At 41.4% G+C, this 22,421-nt stretch overlaps 1 protein-coding gene across 5 annotated transcripts in view; it reads left to right on the top strand.

Annotated features, from left to right (window-relative positions):
* The window catches only part of LOC138978904 (WD repeat-containing protein 93-like), a 39,462-nt gene extending 18,095 nt beyond the window's left edge, over positions 1-21,367 (top strand). For 3 of the 5 annotated variants that reach the window (XM_070351722.1, XM_070351729.1, XM_070351747.1), the window contains 8 exons: positions 524-574; positions 4,359-4,490; positions 14,090-14,303; positions 14,938-14,998; positions 15,382-15,538; positions 16,060-16,234; positions 16,688-16,811; positions 20,719-21,367. In XM_070351722.1, the coding sequence (XP_070207823.1) occupies positions 524-574; positions 4,359-4,490; positions 14,090-14,303; positions 14,938-14,998; positions 15,382-15,538; positions 16,060-16,234; positions 16,688-16,811; positions 20,719-20,805 (1,001 nt within the window). In that variant the 3' untranslated portion in view covers positions 20,806-21,367. Of the gene's footprint in view, positions 1-523; positions 575-4,358; positions 4,491-14,089; positions 14,304-14,937; positions 14,999-15,381; positions 15,539-16,059; positions 16,235-16,687; positions 16,812-17,664; positions 17,682-20,718 lie in introns of all 5 variants that reach the window. The other 2 variants (XM_070351738.1, XM_070351733.1) reach the window with 2 other exon arrangements.
* Positions 21,368-22,421: the final 1,054 nt, after the last annotated feature.

Below are 22,421 nucleotides of genomic sequence, written 5' to 3' on the forward strand. Positions count from 1 at the left end.
ACAGACTAACACTGACCGATTACATAGAGTCACTTTTTCTCAAGTGACTCAAAAAAAGCAGTGGAAAATAAAACACACACAAAAAAACGTTAAACAAATTATCCCCCTTTCACCCCCCTTTCCTAAAACAAATCACGTGACAAACTTATAAATAGCACGACTGAACTGGGCATCCATTTTTGAATTAGTACACAAAATTTGGTGGTGATTGGATTTAATTCAAGCTTGCTAGACAGATTTCTTTACAGTTACTGATTTTTTGGAAGTTTCTTGGTGGCAAGCTTGGGCAGGCAGGACGTTAACGCCGTGGCAGTGCTAGTCACAATAGTGTTAAGGAAAAAAAAAAAAAAAAAAAAAAAAATCCCGACCTACCGACCCTATTTTTTTGGCCTATGTTACTGTAAACAGACCTTTTTTGGGGGGGCCTTATGGTGGTAGCCACTATTATGATGGTCTTGGGAGGTGGGACACAAAAAATGCATCTAACCATCTTTCAAACGTTATGAACACAAATTCCCTATAGAGCCTGGTAATTCCAAAAGACGTGCCATGCCTGTTGGGGAAGCACCACAAGGTAGGGCATGTGGCAGCTTTACTTTTGAGACTTGCTTGCCGCCTTGTTTCACAAGTTAAAATTAGAAAGTTTCAACTGGTTTTCTCAGTCTCTTTTGGCCAGCATTTTTTTCATTTTTTCTTTTTTCATTTTGAAAGGAATTTTTGGGGGGTTACTTTTTTTCTTTTTTCTTGTTCACTCATCTGCATGTTGGGTCATATGTTTTTACATTTAGTCAAGTTTTGACTAAATGTTTTAACATAGAGGGGGAATCGAGATGAGGGTCGTGGTGTATGTGTGTCTGTCTGTGTCTGTGTGTGTGTGTGTCTGTGTGTGTGTGTAGAGCGATTCAGAGAAAACTACTGGACCGATCTTTATGAAATTGTACATGAGAGTTCCTGGGTATGATATCCCCAGACAGTTTTTTCATTTTTTGGATAAATGTCTTTGATGACGTCATATCCGGCTTTTTGTAAAAGTTGAGGCGGCACTGTCACACCCTCAGTTGGCCGCTGTCAGCGTGAGTTCGTCCCCACGTTCGGCGAGAGATTTATTTCTCAGAGTCAACTTTGTGTGCAGACTCTCCTCGGTGTCCGAACACCCCCGTGTGTACACGCAAGCACAAGACCAAGTGCGCACGAAAAAGATCCTGTAATCCATGTCTGAGTTCAGTGGGTTATAGAAACACGAAAATACCCAGCATGCTTCCTCCGAAAACGGCGTATGGCTGCCTAAATGGCGGGGTAAAAAACGGTCATACACGTAAAATTTTACTCGTGCAAAAAAACCACGAGTGTACGAGGGAGTTTCAGCCCACGAACGCAGAAGAAGAAGAAGAAGAAGATTGAAAGTTTTGTAAAGCAATCTTCGACGAAGGCCGGACTTCGGTATTGCATTTCAGCTTGGTGGCTTAAAAATTAATTAATGAGTTTGGTCGGGGATATAGCTCAGTTGGTAGCGCGCTGGATTTGTATTCAGTTGGCCGCTGTCAGCGTGAGTTCGATCCCAGGTTCGGCGGAAATTTATTTCAGAGTCAACTTTGTGTGCAGACTCTCTTCGGTGTCCAAACCCTCCCCCCGTGTACACTACATTGGGTGTGCACGTTAAAGATCCCACGATTGACAAAAGGGTCTTTCCTGGCAAAATTGCTTAGGCACAGTTAATAATTGTCTACCTATACCCGTGTGACTTGGAATAATAGGCCGTGAAAGGTAAATATGCGCCGAAATGGCTGCAATTACTGGCCGTATAAAATTTCATCTCACACGGCATCACTGCAGAGCGCCTAGAACTGTACCCACGGAATATGCGCGATATAAGCGTCATTGATTGATTGATTGATTAATAATCTGAAAATTGTAATAAATTTTTTTTTTATATAAAACGATCCAAAGTTACGTTCATTTTATTCTACATCATTTCCTGATTCCAAAAACATATAAATATGTTATATTTGGATTAAAAACAATCTCTGAAAATGAAAAATATAAAAATTATGATCAAAATTAAATTTCCGAAATCGATTTAAAAACAATTTCATCTTATTCCTTGTCGGTTCCTGATTCCAAAAGCATATAGATATGATATGTTTGGATTAAAAACACGCTTAGAAAGTTAAAACAAAGAGAGGCACAGAAAAGCCTGCTATGCAGCACAGGCTCGTCAGTTTCACTCCGTTTTGCACAAGCGGCGGACTACGGTCATTGTGAAAAAATGCAGTGCGTTCAGTTTCATTCTTTGAGTTCCACAGCTTCACTAAATGTAGTACAATTTCGCCTTACGCGACTTGCTAGTTTTCTTGGCAACTCCATTGAGAAAATGTTTCCGTTTGTTTTACTTCAAGTTTTTATTTTTTTTATTTTTTTGTTTGTTTTCTTCATGCGATGCCTGTTAACTGACTTTTGATGGTTCTTTTGTTGGATTTAGAAATTTGATAATGCCTATTTAGCATGTAACGATGTTACAAATTGTATAACATTGCCATGTATAAAATCAGCATGCATACCTGTAGAATCAAGTCCTTAGCCTTGAAAATAAAAGTGACAGTTCTTAATATTCAGGTTGCCAACTCACCTGAGTAATCAGGAGAGTCTTAGCAACGAGCAGTGTTAAGCTGTCCAGACAGCCAGCCAGCTGTCCTTGGACAAAAAACTTAATGTTAAGGTTTCTTCGAATTTAATTAGAGCTAGAAGTTATAAACTTAACACACTCCTAGGATTTGGTCTGGTTTGACACCAGTCAAATTTCAAGGTCAGAGCAGGGTCATGTGCGGATCAAAAAATGGAAAATGATCATTTTCTTCAACATTTTTTGAAGCAGGAGATTTAAACATTCACATTCTCCCATGCTTTCCAGGCCTCCAAACATAACCCAAGTCTAGATGACCTGCCTTAAGTTTGAAGGTCACAGTGGCGTCAAGTTTGGGTTAAAAGATTTGGTTAAAAAAAAAGTATCATTTTATTCAACGTTTTTGAAGCTATATCTTTGGTAGTTCCAAGTCTGGTTGATCCTGGTCATATTTCAAGGTCACAGTGGGGTTGAGTTCAGGTAAAAAAAAGTTTAAATCATTTACTTCAATGTCTGTGGAAAGCAGCAGATAATTTGTTTCCGATTCATAATTACTTATGACGAAAGTAAGTCCTATGAGCATTTGCTCTTTTCGTTTATTTGGCAGTTGAAGTCTAGAGCATCATCTTCTAGATTCTTACATTATGAGAAGAGTTTTCATTTCTGCTGTCTCCCTTAGTGACATAGAGCTTCATTCAGTTTACTTGTCATAGTTTTATCTGATCGACTAGTTTGTCATTTGATTACATACAACATTGACTATTGCATAGTATCAAATAACCAAAGGGAAGTAATCGCTCTTAATGCATACGGCATGTGTAATAGAGTAAGCGAGAGTTGTACGGAACCTTTTCTCCTATGTCGTATGCATTAAGAGCGATTACTTCCCTTGGGTTATTTGATATCTTAACATCGCTCTGCCTCATTCCGTTTGAAATTCTTATTGCATGGTAGTTTTCCACTGCTGATGTGATCCCAAAAGCCACAACCACCAACTTCACTTTCAAAATTTTTAATTTCCCAGGGAGATGTTCATAAGAACTGGCATTCAGAAGAAGTGGCACAACTTTTACATGATGCCAATATTCACATTGTGACATTTTCTCAAACTTAGTTTCATTTTAGATGTCAGAGACATCATTTTAAAACAGAGGATCAAGAAGAGGCATCTTGGTTTGTTTAGTTGTTGTTGTATCTCTTTTGTTTAACTGTGCATTTACAATTTTGTATCTCACTTCTTCTTTGAAGCTACATCTGTAACTGAACGTCAGTTTTCCTTTTATTGCCGTATTAGGTACATGTGAGTCATCACTCATTGTCTTGATACCAGTTTTATATTCTGAATCTTTTTTCAGATCAGGGTTTTAATTCAGTCTCAGTTATTTATCATCTTACTGTTTCTTTGTGCCATCTTCACTTCTGTATTCATGTCCTCTATATTACATTGTGAGGATAAGGATGGGGCAGACTGGGTTCACTAGCTTCTATATTTTTGCCTCACATACATTTCTGCATCATCTGTCCAGATGTTATATTAGTTTATTGGCTTGCATCATTTGGGTGAACATGCTCACTCTGTTTTTTATGTGGTGGGTGTGCATTTCATATTTTCCCAAGGTATTAACTGGTGTTTTTATAACTTAACATTCTGCAAATTTAGATGCACAAACTAAAAATCTGGCAGCTAGTCTGCCTTGATGCGAATAACAGTTTATGTTAAATGTCTTACTTTTTTTAGAGGTGGAACATAAAGTGGACGTTGTGTGGCCCTTCTCTTCCAAAATCACCTGTTCGGCTGTCTCCACCTGTACATCCCATATTGCAGTTGGCCTGGATAATGGCAACGTCACTGTGTGGGACAGATACATGGGTAAGTGGGAGTGTGTCATTTTAATGGGTAAAAACATTGCATCTTCTTTTGAAAAAAATGACATTAACTAGCTTGGTAATGTGACCAGACAAAAATCTAACTACTGGTACCTATGAGCTGCCGAAGATCCGGAATCAAACTTCTACCTTTGAGCTCATGGGGATCCAGTTTTCTTTGCGTAGTATTTTAGTTAGCGTCCCTTTTGTTTTCTTAATGCAACCTCTTTCCTGAAATTAGTAAATTGAGTGTTGCTCTAAAACTATATTTCTGTCCCTTTATTCCGACAGCTCAATAGTTTCAGTCAGAAATCTAAATAAATATAACTTTCTTCTCCGGTCTAGTTTCTTGTCACCTACTTTCTCCTCATGTTTAGTATTCGTACAATTTATCCTTGCGCCTTCCGAGTGGCTTTCGCGCGGAGAGGGAGAGCGAAGCAAGAGTGTGCAAGATCTTTGTCCCAAGGTATGTAATATGATGCATTGTTATTTCATTATTGACGATGTATGCTCATTTGAGGGTTTTCTTCATGGTTTGTCGGTTAGAGCCATTTGAAGTGAAGTCAGGCAGTAAACATGTGCTTTTTCGACCGGCCTATGAAAATGTATACTGTAAACGGAATCAGCAATTAGCATTGATTTTTTGATGCTTTGGTTATTCCGATATGAGATAAGTGCGTAAATCAGCGGGAAACAGTTTCAGATGATTTTTAAGACTTTTCCCAAGCTAGGCATAGTGATCAAGTACAACCCCTCTTTCCCTTCTTCTTCCCCACTTTAGCTATTTTTTTGACGTATTTTTAGATTGTGACGTCAATAGATCTCGTGTAACCTGTGATGTCATAAAAAGGATTTCCATGCACAGACCCATGACGTCACCGGAAATGGTGTATTAGTTTACTCATAGAGTAGTGATGTCGTAGAAATGTGTGTAGTTGGGGAAACCCCTTTTTCAAAATGTAAACAGTTCTGTTTGATTTCTGAATGTCAGCAATCAAAGCTTAGATTCTTTTCATGAGACTTTATAACATTGTTAATCAAATTGTAAATTCGTTTTTGGAACATTATGAAATATTTCCATTGAACATTTGCACTTATACAGACACTCAGCCAGATCACATTCAAGCAATTGTAAAACACAGGCATTCCAACTCAAGGTTGTTTTATAATTTTATTTGAACTTGATTCTTGTATAATTTTATTAGAACAAATACTTACTAGTGTTTCTTGTATGTTTTCAGGCCCTTCAAACTTCAAGCTTCTAGCTTCTAGCTTCTAGCTTGTATGTTTACAAGTTTACCGGAGGTTATGTCAAGTTAAATATGGAATAAAGAGCAAGAGAAATGGCAACGTCTTAGAGACTTCTTTGTCGTCTTTATTTTTCTCCTCCTCCTTCCACCCTTCTACAAGTGGCGTCGCCGACAACAGGATGGACACAGGGCCTTGTGGACGCGGGAACGACCTCAACAACTTCGAGGGCAGGATGGGCGCAGTAACACCGCGCAGGACAACAACATCCTGAACGACTTCAACAACTTTGAGGGCAGGATGGGCGCAGTAACACCGCGCAGGACAACAACATCCTGAACGACTTCAACAACTTTGAGGGCAGGATGGGCGCAGTAACACCGCGCAGGACAACAACATCCTGAACGACCTCAGCAACTTCGAGGGCAGGATGGGCGCAGTAACACCGCGCAGGACAACAACTACATCCTGAACGAGATCATGGCAGACGAAGCCGCGGAAGCCGTTGCGGCACTGCAACGAGAGGTTGCGGAACTTAAGAAGCAGCAAACCAAGCTGATTATCCTACCATCCGAACAGAGAGAAGTGAAAAAATTTTACGGACAAAACTTTGATAAATTTCAACAAGATATCGCGAGATTGCTGTCTGAAAGAAGCTTGGAAGAAGACGAACAGTATGATTTTATCATAAGACACGTGTCACAAGACGTGAGAGATGAGGTAGCCTGTAGGAATCCTGATAGAACGGCTGAAGCATTACTTCAAACACTACAAGATGCATTCGGAGAAAAAGACAATGTTAGCGACTTGCTAGAAAAGTTCTACTTAGTAAAACAGGTAGAGGGTGAAAGTATAACATCATTCTCACATCGTCTGAACAGTGCTTTCATGAAGTTGCAACAGAAACTGAAAGATGAGAAGCAGACAGCCATGGCTGCGGATGTATTGAGAGACAGGTTTGTCGGTGTGCTGACGAACAACTTCTTGCGCAAGCAGTTGCGCGAGGAGATTGAGAGGAAAAAAGGCGTCACGTTCCTCGCTCTACGAGACCAAGCAGTAAGATGGGCAGAAGAAGACTCTAGCAGTACGTCCGCTAGCAGCCAGAAAGTTTCCACCAACTTGGAGCTAGAAGCGAAGGTGACCGAGGTGTTGGACCTTCAACAACAGGTGCTGTCGGGATTGCAGAAGCTGACCACTCGAGTCGACCGGTTAGAGAGGAATCGGCGTCCTGACGACCGTGAGGGCGGCCAGCGCGACCCCGGCCAGAAGTTGCCTTTCTCCAAGGATGGGCGGCCGTACTGTTTGGAGTGTGGGGTTCTGGGCCATATTCGGCGGTCATGCCCACAGTTAAACGGAGGGCCTCCACGGCGCAACTAAGGAGTCGGCACGTGGAGGATGATGAACTGAGCCGTGACTCCTTTCTCACCAGAGCTGTGGGGAAGAGCCCTAGAACGGTGGTAGACATTGGCGGCCACAAGATTCCTGCGTTGATTGACACGGGTTCCCAAGTTAGTTTAGTTAGCGAACGCGTGTTTGCTAAATTTTCACGCAACGTGAGATCAGTGCCATTAACCATGAAAGTAACAGCGGCAAATGGGTCAGAAATCCCATATGATGGTTATTTCGAATCTGATGTGATTGTGTGGGGACAGTTGGTCCGGAAAAAAGTTTTTCTTGTGGGAAAGGAGTCGGCCAGCAGTCAGTCTAGCGAAGACGTTATTATAGGCATGAACATTTTGAGCGAGTTGAAAGAATTCGAGTCGTGCCCAGAGCTGCTAGGGACAGCTAAAGTAGCCGGTAGAGACTCTGTTTTGATCCCTTCTGGATCCGCCGTCCGTGTACGTGTGGGTGGGTTGCGTGAGACTGACCTCCGGCCGTCTCAGGTTTTGATTGAGCCCCTACCCATTTCTCCCCATGGCTTGATTATACTGCCGACTGCGAGTGAAGTGCGTGGGAGAGATGTGTGGGTGCAAGTGGTGAATGTGAACGTAGAAGACATAATTTTGAAACCAAAGACAAGAATAGGCACTTTCCACTTTGTTTGCGGTGAAGCGCCTCGAAGCTCAGTGGAGCTTGAAGTGAAATGTGACAGGGTGGTGGTAGTGAACGCAGCAGAGGAACATTGTAGCATCCCTTTTGATTTGTCAGAATGTGATGTTGCCCCCTCAGATAAGAAGAAGTTAGAAACGCTTCTTTCCAAGTTCCCCGACCTGTATTACACCCCTGAAACCGGCCTCGGTTACACAGAGGTGAGCAAACACCGTATCCATATGACAGATGATGTCCCAGTCACTTCCCCTTTCAGGAGAATTCCCCCGAACGAAATTCAAGAAGTCAAGAAACATATTGAGAGTTTATTGGACCAAAACATCATCACCAAAAGCACTAGCCCTTACGCGTCGCCCATCGTGATAGTACGAAAGAAAAACGGAGACATCAGAATGTGCATAGATTACAGGAAATTGAACGCCAAAACTATCCCTGATGCTTTCCCCCTTCCCAGAATAGACGATTCATTGGACGCCTTGGGCAAGGCGAAGCTTTTCACCACCTTGGACTTGGCGTCTGGGTACCATCAAGTTGCCATGGACGAAAGAGACCGGCAGAAGACCGCATTCACCACACCCTTCGGGTTGTACGAATATATGCGAATGCCAATGGGGTTAATTAACTCAGGAGCCACGTTCCAAAGAATGATGTCTTCCACCATGTCCGATTTGGCGTTCAAGATTCTTCTGGTGTACCTGGACGACCTGTTAATCTACAGCAGCAACTTTGAAGATCACCTCGAAAGACTAGAGACTGTCCTCTCAAGATTGCAGCAAGTCGGGCTGAAAGTCAACCCCAAGAAATGCACATTTGCTCAGAAGTCGGTAGAGTACCTTGGTCACACCGTCTCTGCAGACGGTATCGCAGCGTCCAAAGAGAAAACGAGGGCTGTATCGTCGTGGAAAGTGCCGACCACACTGCGAGAACTGAGGGCGTTTCTTGGCTTCGCCAGTTATTACCGACGCTTCGTGAGAGATTTCGCCAAGATTGCAGCCCCACTCAACAACCTCGTTTCGTTGGCGTATCAGACGCAGGGACCAAAGAAACGACAAAGCAAGAACGTCGACATCGCCTCAAATTGGACTCCTGACTGTCAAAAAGCGTTCGACACCCTGAAGGCCGCTTTGATTTCACCACCGGTGTTGGGCTATGCATCTTTTGACCGCCCCTTCATCCTTGAAACAGACGCCTGCAGCCAAGGCATAGGCGCCGTTTTGAGCCAAGACCAACCAGAAGGTCGCCGAGTCATCGCATATGCCAGTCGTACGTTACGACAGGGAGAACGGAACACGAGTAACTACAGCAGCCTGAAGCTAGAGTTACTTGCCCTGAAGTGGGCGATATGCGAAAAGTTCAGACATTACCTGATGGGATCAACTGTACTGGCGTACACGGACAACAATCCACTCAGTCATTTGAAGACGGCCAAGTTGGGGGCGATCGAACAAAGGTGGGCAGCAGAGTTGGCGTGTTTCGATTTCACGATCAAGTTCCGCTCGGGAAGGGAAAACATTAACGCCGACGCGTTAAGTCGATTCCCCACCCCCGACACCAAATCGGACAGTGAAGACGACGAACTGATCGCGGTTTCGTGCAGTCAGCAAACGAGGGATCCTGAAATAGAAGTGGTTGTTCATCGAGCATCGGTTGAAGAGCTTAACGCAATCAGCCGCCTCGGAGAGGAACAATTCGACATCACCGGTCCTAAGAACCCCCTGAAAGTGCAAGAGGACACCTACCCCGACCTCCTAGCGACCTGCTTCCCCTCGCTCGGAAAAGCAAGACTTGCCGAGGCTACACTTTCGGACTCCTCCCTCATGTCTCTCGCCCCTTTCATCCGAAAGAAGAACAGACCCTCGTTGAAAGAAGCCGTGACCCTGGGAAGTGGAGCAAAGCCGTATCTCCGTCATCTTGCCAAAATGAGGATAGAAGACAACGTGATTTATAAAGATGCTATAGACCCCGTGCACGGCACGATTTCACAGATCGTTGTGCCAGAAAGTCTGCGGCCTATGATGCTGGACCTTGTCCATCAGCAAGCTGGTCACCAGGGCCCAGACCGAGCCCTCCAACTGCTACGCCGTCGTGTATTCTGGCCGAACATGCACCTTGATGCAGACGAGTGGTGCAGACGTTGCCAGAGATGTCAAGTAGCAAAGAAACCAGGCACGACGCCTAGAACACCTATGGGACACCTCCTGGCGACCAAGCCGCTCGAAGTGGTTTCCATTGACTTCACGGTGTTGGAACCGTCCAGTGATGGGAAAGAAAACGTTTTAGTCATCACCGACGTGTTCACTAAATTCGCCATCACAGTCGTCACCAAGGACCAGACGGCAGCCACAGTGGCAAAGGCATTGATCACACACTGGTTCGCGCACTATGCAATTCCCCAGCGCATCCACTCCGATCGCGGCCGGAACTTCGAGTCGTCCATCATGCAGGAGCTCTGTGCACACTACGGCATCATGAAATCTCGCACTACAGCTTACCATCCAGCCGGGAACGGCCAGTGCGAGAGATTTAATCGCACCATGCACGGTTTGCTGCGAACTCTGGAATCAGAACAGAAGAAGAAATGGCCCGCCTACCTCCCGGAACTTTGCCACGTGTACAACTGTACCCCCCATGCCACTACCGGTTTCTCCCCATTTTACTTGATGTTCGGTAGAGACCCCAGAATGCCTTTAGACCTGTTTTTGGGAGAGAAACAAGAAGCTTGGCAAGCCGTGATGCCGAACGAGTGGTTGGGAAACCACCTCGACAGATTGAAGTGGGCGCATGATGCAGCTGCAAAGCGGTCGGGTGCCAAGGCAGACAAACGGAAGGAACGCTACGACCGTGGACTGGCGAGTTCGGACCTGCGACCGGGCGATTTTGTGTTGCTACGACGGCGTTACTCTGGGCGCAGCAAGATCCAAGACCAGTGGGGAGAACGAGTGTTCATTGTAGTCGAGGCGCCAACAGCAAGTGGCGGTCCCCATGTAGTCAAACCGCAAGATGGAGCTGGCCAAGCGTTCACAGTCACGCGTTCAGAACTCCGACCGTACTTTCCCCCCCTGTTTCTCCAACCCATGGGCACCCCCGAGCCAGCAGTGCCAGAGTCCGAACCAGTTCAGAAAGAGTCGGATGTGTATGTAGAATGGATGGTGACCCTTCCCCCTCTCAGACCATCCAGGATTCCAATCCCTGCAGTACCCGTGGTCGCACCGGTACTCCCACCCCCGGCCCCACCAGCAGGATTCCCAGCCCCAGAGCCCACAATCCCACGTGGTCGTCCACGTGCATGTCAGCCCTCTCCCCCTGACCCAGAGAGACGGTCCCGCCGAGAGACTAAGGGTAAACCCCCTGTCAGATTTCAGCAGCTGTAGTCATTTGTGACAATGACATTGAGTATTCTGTAGTCACAAAAACTGTTCTTGTGTGTGTGGATGGATGCCTATAAATACAGGATCTATCATGTGCAATGATGATAAAGACAATAAACTTAGTTATTCAACTTAACAGGTTGCTTTGTCAGTGTTAGGGTTAACAGTCAGCTAAACATAGCTAGTGTTACTCACCTAAATATGAGACTTAAGTACAAGTGTACTGTACTTCAACGGGAAATGGTGTAGCTTTGTATTAGGCTTTCTGATCATTCGGTTTAAAAACCTGGTTTCAGTCAGTTTTGCACTAAGTGGATATACAAGCTAGTGTTTGTTTTTGTCACCTATATGTAGTCGCTAGACTGAACTGATGACTCAGACTCCTCACACATTTGTTATGAAGAATATATGCTGCACAGGTTTTTTTGCTTTTGAAATTAAAATGTATGTTTGTATGATATTGCATTTGAGGAACATCTCCAGCCTTACATGTCTTGTTTTTTTATAATTGTTTTTTTTTCGCCTCTGCTCCTAACAGAGCAGGGGAGGTAATTTCATTTTTTATGAGACCCTGGTTTTCATTTGAGCTGGGGAGCATAATGTAAATGCGTTGAAGTTTTTGTTTGTGAGAATAATTCTTGTAAGTATGTTTTCAAAAGGACGTTTTGAGGTGGTCCTTCTAGTAAAGTTTTCGGATTTGTTGTACTGGCATCGGTGAAATACTGATGATTTGGTTTTTCTGTTTTGACGATTTCGAGTCAGTTGGCTTAAATGCACTGGTTTATTCTTGTCAGGTTTAAAAACCAACAGATTACCTTTAATCTTTAACGATTGGAAGATTAGCTAGTTGATTTTGTTGGGTGCAAATATTATAGCTGCGTACTGATTTTCTCATGACTGGAGACCTGAGGTGTTCAGGTATATCCGTTTGAGTAGACATGTGTATGTAGCGACAATAGACATTGATTTGTCTGTAACGATAATCCGACTTTGTTTAGCTTTAACGCTCTTCGCCATTTTTATCCGATTGTCGTTGCCTAAAATTGTGTCATGCGGAGTCTGGAGAGTTGAGTTGACGTTACATTTTCAACATGTCTGTATAGAACTTGTAAACATGTTTGCCGGTGGTTTTTAGTTATGGTTTTACTTGGAGACCGTTTTCAGGAAATCGTTGGTGTATTTTATCCGCTGGTTTTTGGGTGCGGACAATAGATTTTTGCTGTTGTAGTTTTTGGTTGTATTCATGGGGACCATGAATATCGAGCAGGGGAGATTTATGTGACCAGACAAAAATCTAACTACTGGTACCTATGAGCTGCCGAAGATCCGGAATCAAATTTCTACCTTTGAGCTCATGGGGATCCAGTTTTCTTTGCGTAGTATTTTAGTTAGCGTCCCTTTTGTTTTCTTAATGCAACCTCTTTCCTGAAATTAGTAAATTGAGTGTTGCTCTAAAACTATATTTCTGTCCCTTTATTCCGACAGCTCAATAGTTTCAGTCAGAAATCTAAATAAATATAACTTTCTTCTCCGGTCTAGTTTCTTGTCACCTACTTTCTCCTCATGTTTAGTATTCGTACAATTTATCCTTGCGCCTTCCGAGTGGCTTTCGCGCGGAGAGGGAGAGCGAAGCAAGAGTGTGCAAGATCTTTGTCCCAAGGTATGTAATATGATGCATTGTTATTTCATTATTGACGATGTATGCTCATTTGAGGGTTTTCTTCATGGTTTGTCGGTTAGAGCCATTTGAAGTGAAGTCAGGCAGTAAACATGTGCTTTTTCGACCGGCCTATGAAAATGTATACTGTAAACGGAATCAGCAATTAGCATTGATTTTTTGATGCTTTGGTTATTCCGATATGAGATAAGTGCGTAAATCAGCGGGAAACAGTTTCAGATGATTTTTAAGACTTTTCCCAAGCTAGACATAGTGATCAAGTACAACCCCTCTTTCCCTTCTTCTTCCCCACTTTAGCTATTTTTTTGACGTATTTTTAGATTGTGACGTCAATAGATCTCGTGTAACCTGTGATGTCATAAAAAGGATTTCCATGCACAGACCCATGACGTCACCGGAAATGGTGTATTAGTTTACTCATAGAGTAGTGATGTCGTAGAAATGTGTGTAGTTGGGGAAACCCCTTTTTCAAAATGTAAACAGTTCTGTTTGATTTCTGAATGTCAGCAATCAAAGCTTAGATTCTTTTCATGAGACTTTATAACATTGTTAATCAAATTGTAAATTCGTTTTTGGAACATTATGAAATATTTCCATTGAACATTTGCACTTATACAGACACTCAGCCAGATCACATTCAAGCAATTGTAAAACACAGGCATTCCAACTCAAGGTTGTTTTATAATTTTATTTGAACTTGATTCTTGTATAATTTTATTAGAACAAATACTTACTAGTGTTTCTTGTATGTTTTCAGGCCCTTCAAACTTCAAGCTTCTAGCTTCTAGCTTCTAGCTTGTATGTTTACAAGTTTACCGGAGGTTATGTCAAGTTAAATATGGAATAAAGAGCAAGAGAAATGGCAACGTCTTAGAGACTTCTTTGTCGTCTTTATTTTTCTCCTCCTCCTTCCACCCTTCTACAGTAAGAATATGTTAAAATAAGGTGGAATTTTACCATTCTGTTGAAGCTTGAAATAAGCTTTTCATGGAAGAGAGGGAAAAAAAGAACAAGGGAAAAAAGAACAAGGGAAAAAAAAGGAAAAAAAGGAACTTGTGCTAGTGCCTGTTTTTTCCCACAGTGTTCACAGGGTGAACTGGAGAAACTTTTACAACCAAACAATTTTTGGCAAAATGTGGCTTATTGCATTTTTCTCTCCCAGTGAGAGACAGAATATCCAGAGAGCATTATGCAATATGCATTGAAGCTAACCCACAACAAAGGAGAATAAATCATTACCATGGTAACAAATGTCACCAGGTCTGCAACGAGGAGTGCTGAACATGAACTCCAAGAGCACTGTGCAGATGCTACGATTCCTCGACCCAGCACTCTACCCTTCGTCCTCCATGGATTATCCCCCCTACCCCCAGCGTACTGCCACCTACATGCTGGCCCAGTACGCAGACTCCTCTCAGTATCTGTGTGACATTGGGCAGGCCACTCAGGATCACCCGATGTCCATCAGTGACAGGTACGTCACCAATCACCGTTGATTCTAGGAATAGACAAATTCCAAAAACATCTGTCGGGTTTGTATGGATTGTGGAAGAGTGAATACCCTTGCCAAAACCTCTGACAAACATTGAAGAGGCCAATCAATAGCGAGGGGTGTGTCGGAAACACAGGGTTGTTTTCTCGTGTTTCTGACATACTTGCTAGTGATTGGCCCCTCTAATATTTGTCAGAGGTTTTGGCAAGGGCAATTCACTCTTCCACAACTCATACAAGTACATGTTTCCGAAAATCGTCTATTCTGCATTTAGTGAGTGAAAAAAATGTAAAAATGATCTATCACACTTCGTATATGTCAGGAGTCCCTCTTTCATGTCTGTGGAGAAGGGAGTTAAACTAAAAGTACTTGAACCTGTTTATTGCATATACTTTCTTACTTAACATTTGTCGTGATGCTTACATCCGTGGTTCAGGGAAAATAAATACATGTACGACCTGACTAATAGCTTTAAATTAAATTAAACATGGAGCTAAACTGAAATGTTCAGTGATGTTTTGATAAAGGAAACATGGTACTCTCCTGAAAATGTCTGGATGTGCCTCATATGCTGAATGCTTTATAACACTAACAACAATCTGAAATCTCTCCACAGACCAGACAAAGATGATGATGTGGAGACACTGCTGGAATCAGTTCCTGATATTCCGGAACTGGTAAGAGATGTTTTTTTCTCATGAGCCCCCAAGCATCACTTGCCTATATAAGGGAATATGTAGGAAATGAAAATCGTTGACTGTGAATAGTCAAACACATCCTGAAATTTTGTTTGAATATTTACAGCAGGCAATTATTAAATGTTTTATCTTGGCACAAGTGTGTGTATTATTTATATATGTACATGTGAAATGCTTACCAGAAGGAACAGTGAAAGACACACTATATCATCAGCATATATACATCCGAGTTCATCAATTGACATGAAAAGAATTTAGATTTTTTGTTTTAAATGTGACATGTCTTCATGAAAATACAACATAAGATCTTCCAAAAATGTGAAAAAGTCTACATTTTCCTTTCACGACTTACCATCTTTCAGTGCCTGATGGTGCAGAAGGATGGAAATCTTTACCTGAAAGACATTCAAACTGGTGTCGAGGTGTGTCAACTGGCCCTCCCAAACACCCACCAGATTATGTCACCATGGGAACCAGTTGTGGCCTTTGGGGGTCGTGGTCAGCTGCTCTTTGTCAAAGGTTTGGTTTTGTTTTTCTTCTAAACAAAGTACTCACAGATATATTTCATAAACCAGGTGCAAGTCAGATTTAAATTTCACTATTTAAAAATGGCGGCCATCAACACAGTGGTTACCTTTCACTGTATAGACTGTCCTAAACTGAGCTACGCGACTATGCGCAGCATACATCGCCAAGCTGCCTGCATGAAGCTTTAGCACTAAGATTTTGGTAAAAAGACTTGAAAGTCTGCGCGAGGTCAACTTCGGGCTCAATTAAGGACCGACTCAAATATGACTTGGTCACTGAGAGTACATGTAACATTATTCCTCAACAAACTTCTTTTTCTTTCCTCACATGAGAAATTGGTGACAGCATTTTAAAATGACATCATTCCCAAATATTTTGTTATGACCACCTCATTTTGATGTTCCAATGGCAAAAGGGAGAATCTAGGAGTGACACCAAGATCAGCGACTTTGACTTGGAGTTGACGGTTGTACATGTATGTCTTTGAAAGTCAAGCAACAAATCTGTTGCAGGGAGCGGTGAAGAGGCAGGGGAAGCTGAAGAGAGCACAGACACATCTGGTGTCTTTGTCTTCACACTCCGTTCGTACCCAACGCTGGATCGCTACTGGAACAGACTGCGCACACCAACACAATTGCTGGTACACCCCACCATTGACACCAGACTGGACGCTTTGATGAAGGAAAGGTGAGTCCAATAGCAGACCCACATGTTGAAAGCTCATGCTACATTCACTTACAAAATGTCCCAAGCAGACAACAAGGTCCTGTCATGGAATGTGTCCTCTCCATGGAGGGTCCTGCATGGCAGGTACTTTTGAAGTAATTTTATGCCATTTTGATTTTTAGCTGGCAAATTTAAACACCGAACTCCAAATGTCAATGAATGTTGCATATAAGACAGCACAAACACTAGTGACAGGGGTCAGATGATGACATTTGCAGTCGTTATGTGTGATCTAACCCTTCAGAATATTCATGAAAATATGTTATAGGAATGATTAGGTTACTTACCAAAGAGAGCTATTGCTTGTGTTTCATAAAAATATAAATGTTGTATTCAAAACGGGGAAAATCCATTGCTGACTTACTCTGAACAACTAATTTACGTGTCGTCTTTCTTACCTGCCTTTGAAATCAGACTGGCTCAACAAGCTTTGCGCAAGCAGCGTTTGCAAATGCGATGGGGTATGCTTCGTTCTGATCTGGCTGTCATCCAGAATGCCAAAGAAGTTGTTGCCAATACAGTCACCAGACAGTTCTTGGTAAGATCATCCTCACATACCGTATTTACCGGGTTACAAGGCGCTACAGTAATCCAGTCACCCATTGGGCGCAGGGGGCCGACAGGGCGCACCAAAATTGAAAAAGTATACCGGTAACAAACGGTCGAAGAATGAAAATCGAAAGATCCGATTTCCTTTTCCCTCAGCAAGTTCGATCGCTTTCAACTTGTATTCTGCATCGTAAGCAAGTCGCTTCGTCTTCGGCATGGTTGCTGTGTGACTGTGTGAGGGTGTGTCATGAAATCAAACTGCCGAGAAATGTGACGATCAGTGTGCTCACGGAATTTAAAAATACGACTACCGGTATTCGAGATGGAGGTGAGTTCTTGTCACGTTTTGTTCCCCATGATTTTTTCCCAATTTTTTTTTTTCGTATTTCATACACGGATTAGGCGCTTTGTTATACAAGGCGCAGGGGTCAAACTCGAGGAAAAAAGTCGCGCCTTATGACCCGGAAAATACGGTAATTATTTTGTCTGATTCAGTTTTCAAAGGCAACTAGTTACATTTCTGTTGATAGTTAGCAGGATTTAGTTTTCTTTGGCTTGTATAGTTTTGCAGGTAAAAATATAAACAGTACTCCAGGCAGATTGAGAGCTGTGAATAAAATAGCGGTATATTTATTAATTGGTCGTTTTCACGGGTTTGTTATGAGGATGTGCTTTGTTTTTGTTAGTGGTTTTTTTTTAACCTAGAAAGTTGTTGCTACATCAGGAATGCAATTACTTTTTACTTTTGATTGTCCAGATCTCTTGCTAATATTTTTCAGACTCAGTTGACACTTTATATTTCATTGTTTTGTATCTACATTATCAATTTTCTCACTTTTCAGCAATAATTTCCATCATGGTAAATATTGAGAGAAAAAGTTGTTATATTCAAACCTATGTTGTAATCCTGTTTGTATCATATCCGTTCCTCCTGTATGATTTACAAAAGCGTTTGTATCTCAAAAGGTGTTGATAATACTTGGCTCTGGTTGCAGTGGTTTCATGTTTTGTTCCTGGCTGTAACTTCTAAGCACTCTAGTTGTAAATACTAATTGGTTGTGACATGTCTTTCTCACTTAGTGATATCGTGCTTAATTCTTACCTTCCACGCTCATTTCAGATCATGTTGAACTTGAAGGCACAGTCCTTCCCATGCTAACAGTTCAACTCACTCTCTCAAATTTGGCCATAGAATAAGACACTTTGACACGAACCACAAATAAACAGCCTGGGTGCTTTTCTTTCAGCGTGGGATTTGTTTTATAAATTAATTTTTCAACGGACATGAGTGGCAATGGGTGAAATTAATGCATCCAAAAATTCACTCTCTGCACAGGCAGTAGTCAGGATGTTGATTTTTGGTATGTGTCCAAGTGGGGGAGGGGGTAATCATTCGGTGTTAAAGCCTGGCCAGATCTGAGATGATGAGCCAACCTGTTTTCACGGGAAGGGCTGTGCCTTCAATCACATGATAACCTGTCCGCTTTCTTAACATTCTTGCGTGTAATCTTTTTGGTTCTTTGCAGCATCTAATCATTCTTGCTTCCTGTTCTTTGTTGTACATGAACTTTGCTGGCATGGTAATATTTGCATGTACTGTACCAGGATGTGGAGCCATCCCAACTCCTATCACTTGTTCTCTCTTCTCACACATTGGGGGTAGTGCTCACTGCAAAAATGTTGCTTAAATATTGTATTTTTCAGGTACCACACGCATTTTAGCCATATGCTGCACAAGTCTTTTTTTGCGTGAACCTTTGCAAATCAAGTCAACGCAACCCCTGCACATTTTATGTATTAATTTTGCATGGTTTTTGTTTTCAAGTGAAAGTTAAAACCCATGGGCATGGGATCCAGGAAACCTTTATAAATACACCTAGTTACTCTTTTAGTATCATCGGGGCCCACACTCTCAAAAAGGGTCTTGGGAAATGGATGAAAGAGTTTTTAGAAATCTTTCTTGACATCACATACATACTCTGTCAGGACTTTGGTGTTAAGAACTGAGAGGAATAAGATCTTCTAACTGACCTTGATCTCTCAAATGAATGAAAAGGGTCACTTCAAAATATAGGTTATCATGGGGGTAAGAGTGGGTCTTTAAAGGGGTGTTTCACAATATTGGTTATCAAAATATCGGTGTTTACTCTTGCAAATTGCACTTCTTTGGGGCAGGTGTTCCTGCTGAGGGTGCAAACTGAACTTGAAGGTGTTGGCCATGCGATGCATTTATGTTGGGCTGTGGCTTGACATTCTTGCATATTGCATGCATGCCTTTTGTCTATTGTATTATACATGTAATGAAAATGTAGGGTTCAAGTAATACTTGAAAGAAAGATTTGAGAAAAAAAAAAAAATTATTTGTCACAAATGTATCATTTAGGAAAGGACAAAAATATATTTTTACAGAAGTTTGATTTCCATAACTAACTTCATGTTTTTCAAACTACAGCATGTGAATGATTTAATTTCAGATTTACTTTTCAGCATTACCTGTATTCATTGTCCCAATTCCTCAACTTAAGTTGAGTGGACTGGGTGGCCGAGTGGTAACGCACTTGCGCTCGGAAGCGAGAGGTTGCGTGTTCGACCCCAGGTCAGGCCGCAATTTTCTCCCCCCTTTCCAAACCTAGGTGGTGGGTTCAAGTGCTAGTCTTTCGGATGAGACGAAAAACCGAGGTCCCTTCGTGTACACTACATTGGGGTGTGCACGTTAAAGATCCCACGATTGACAAAAGGGTCTTTCCTGGCAAAATTGTATAGGCATAGATAAAAATGTCCAACAAATACCCGTTTGACTTGGAAAAATAGGCCGTGAAAGGTGAATGTTTGCCTAATAAGCTTGAAGTTTGCTGGTCGATGTGAATGCGTTATATATTGTGTGTAAAAAATGTCTGTTTGTCTGTAAAAAATTCCATTTCAAACGGCAGAAATTAATATGTAAAGCGCGGAGAGCACAGTTGTGGTTCGCGCTATATAAGCTCCCCATAATAATAATGATGATACAGATTACATGTATTATAATTATCCAAAATACAAAGCCTGTAACATAATTATGTCATGAGTGCATGAACATGTGAAGTAGGCATTACAGAAGAAACCATCAAAGAATTCAAATAATACTGTTCATTTTCACAGCGCAGATTCTGTTTGTGTGTGTGTGGCCTTTTTAACAGCTCATCATATGCACTGATGGTGATGAGCGTACTCCACACATCATTTAAACATTCATGTTTCAAACATGCTTCACACACGTCGGTCGCACCGTTAATTAAGTTTACCAATACATTTAAAACAAATGCTTCTTTCAATGTTCACTGACAAAAACTGTAGTCATGTGTCAAAATACTGGATCGGCTTTGGGATGCGGTTGTGAAGAAAAGTATTCTAGTGTGTGCAAGTTTATGATTTTTTTTCAGACACACTGCTCATAACGCTGAATATACGAAGCAGATCTTGAGTCATCATTGTCATTTGCGAATTGAGCATTTTTTCTAAAACTATAACACAAAGGGATTGTTGTGGTTAGTTTCTATGCTCTATTCTGGCGAGGCACTTGCACACACGAACGCGTTTGTGTCACAGAGAAAGAAACATTGAGGGTATAGACATTTTTGCACAGAAACAAATCCTACTATCATTCTCATAACAAGTGATCAAATACCGCTATTTCTCATGAGGAACAGATTCTGCACAGGGTACAGTACCTAGTAAACGCCCACCCCCTACTTGTGAGTGAAATTGGTGCATAAGGGCGGTGCGCATATAAAGGTAGTTTACGGTATTTGTACATGAATATGAAGTCAACTATTAAGGTGAGTCCAGTTTTCATCCTTACTGTTTTGTAACTTACTCACTAGCTGACGTTTGTTATTGAACTATTTGTTCTGTTTCAGACTCCTTCCTCCGATCGTTCACTGCCTGAAGATGTGCTGGGAAAGTTCGCCCCTCAGAGCCAGACTTCTCTGGACAAAAACCCCTGATCTTTGAACATTGTTATGAACACTCATTATAGACTGCTGACAGACATACTTTTATCTCAAACAAATAAACTTTGTACAGTTAGTTCTGCTTAACATAAAAAGAAAGTCCACAACTTCAAGCAGTCTACGCATCAACTGGAAATCTGACAGTTTTAGAGTGATCAATGTTGAAGTCAAGTATTTCGTTTAATTAGCTAGAGTCATCTTTTCTGTGGACAGGGGAAGGGGGGTCTGATTTATTGAAAATTATGCCTTGCCTCGATTAGTTAAGATTTCAACTATAACAGGTATACTTGGAAATAAACAGTAACATTTCAAAATGTCCTAATGTGTACACAGTAAAGAATAACAGATCTGTTCTTAAAAACTGGCCTTTTGGAAAAGTCCGGAAGCAATCTGTGATAAAACAAGCTCAAAACTGTTTTTGAAAACTTGATTTGTGTTTTTGGCTGATCATGTTATCGCATTACAGTTTTACTGTTCTGTTGGTTTGAATCTTTTTTTTTATCTGTTTAAATATGGATGAAACATTTAATTGTAAATATATTCATTTTTATCTTAACTTGTGTGTATACAAGTGTGTGTGTGTATGTATGTGTGTATCTGCGTGAGCACTTGCTTGTCTGTGTGAAATTAGGATCCATCCATCATCTGTCAATCATCACAACATATCAAGCAGATTTCAAATAAATGCAGCATATGCTATTTCATCTATTGTGTACATTCAAAACACAAACCATGTAACTAAAAATCCACATCTATATATATATGGGTGCGTCTCAGAATCTCGTCCTCTGTTTGTGACATTATCACCAAAAGTAAAATCTTCCCAGAAAACTTTGATAATACTATTTACACACTTCTCAGGGTGTACCTTTTCAGTTTAAACAAGAAAAAATATAACATTGCCTTTAGTTTGCCATATATTGAGCATTATTTGGACCATGTGTGCAAAATCACCCGTGTAACATGGAAAAAATAAAAGACAAAAAAACTGCATTTATAAGGCTGAAAACGACTTTTATTCAGTTATTATTGTTGAATCACAAGCCATTATAGAGTTCAATATGAAATGACTACATGCAAACAACAAAATAATGTTTTTTTCAAAGTTCCATGCATTCGTCAAAATTTCAATACAAAAATGAAAATTAATTAATGATATCCTGATCAGAACATGTTGATACATGGCATTCATTCAGTCTTATTGACATTTAACCTTCACAATAGCATATATACAAAGATTTGTTGCTCTAAGACAAAATGTTAGAAAGTTATCCCAAAAGAATGCAAAATGGTCACCGATGTAACATGGAAACATCACTTTTGTAACAAAGAAACGGTTATGCTTTTTCCCACAAACTTTACTAAATGAAGCTGATTTTGCAACCAGATTCTTCTTAGGTAAAATGCCAAACACTAAAACAGGAACAGAAAGAAAAAAAAGCTGGACAAAATCAAGCAAACTTGGCCCCAAAAAAGAGAAACATTAATGAAAAGTTCATCACCCACGTAACTCGGAAACGAACAACCAGACATGTATTATAAGGTTTGACATGAAGAATGCAAATGTTCAAAAGTGGTTCATTCAATTGTTGAGACAATAAACCAAAGGC

This window comes from Littorina saxatilis, linkage group LG1 (genome assembly GCF_037325665.1).
Source record: "Littorina saxatilis isolate snail1 linkage group LG1, US_GU_Lsax_2.0, whole genome shotgun sequence".
NCBI classification, from domain to species: Eukaryota; Metazoa; Mollusca; class Gastropoda; order Littorinimorpha; family Littorinidae; genus Littorina; species Littorina saxatilis.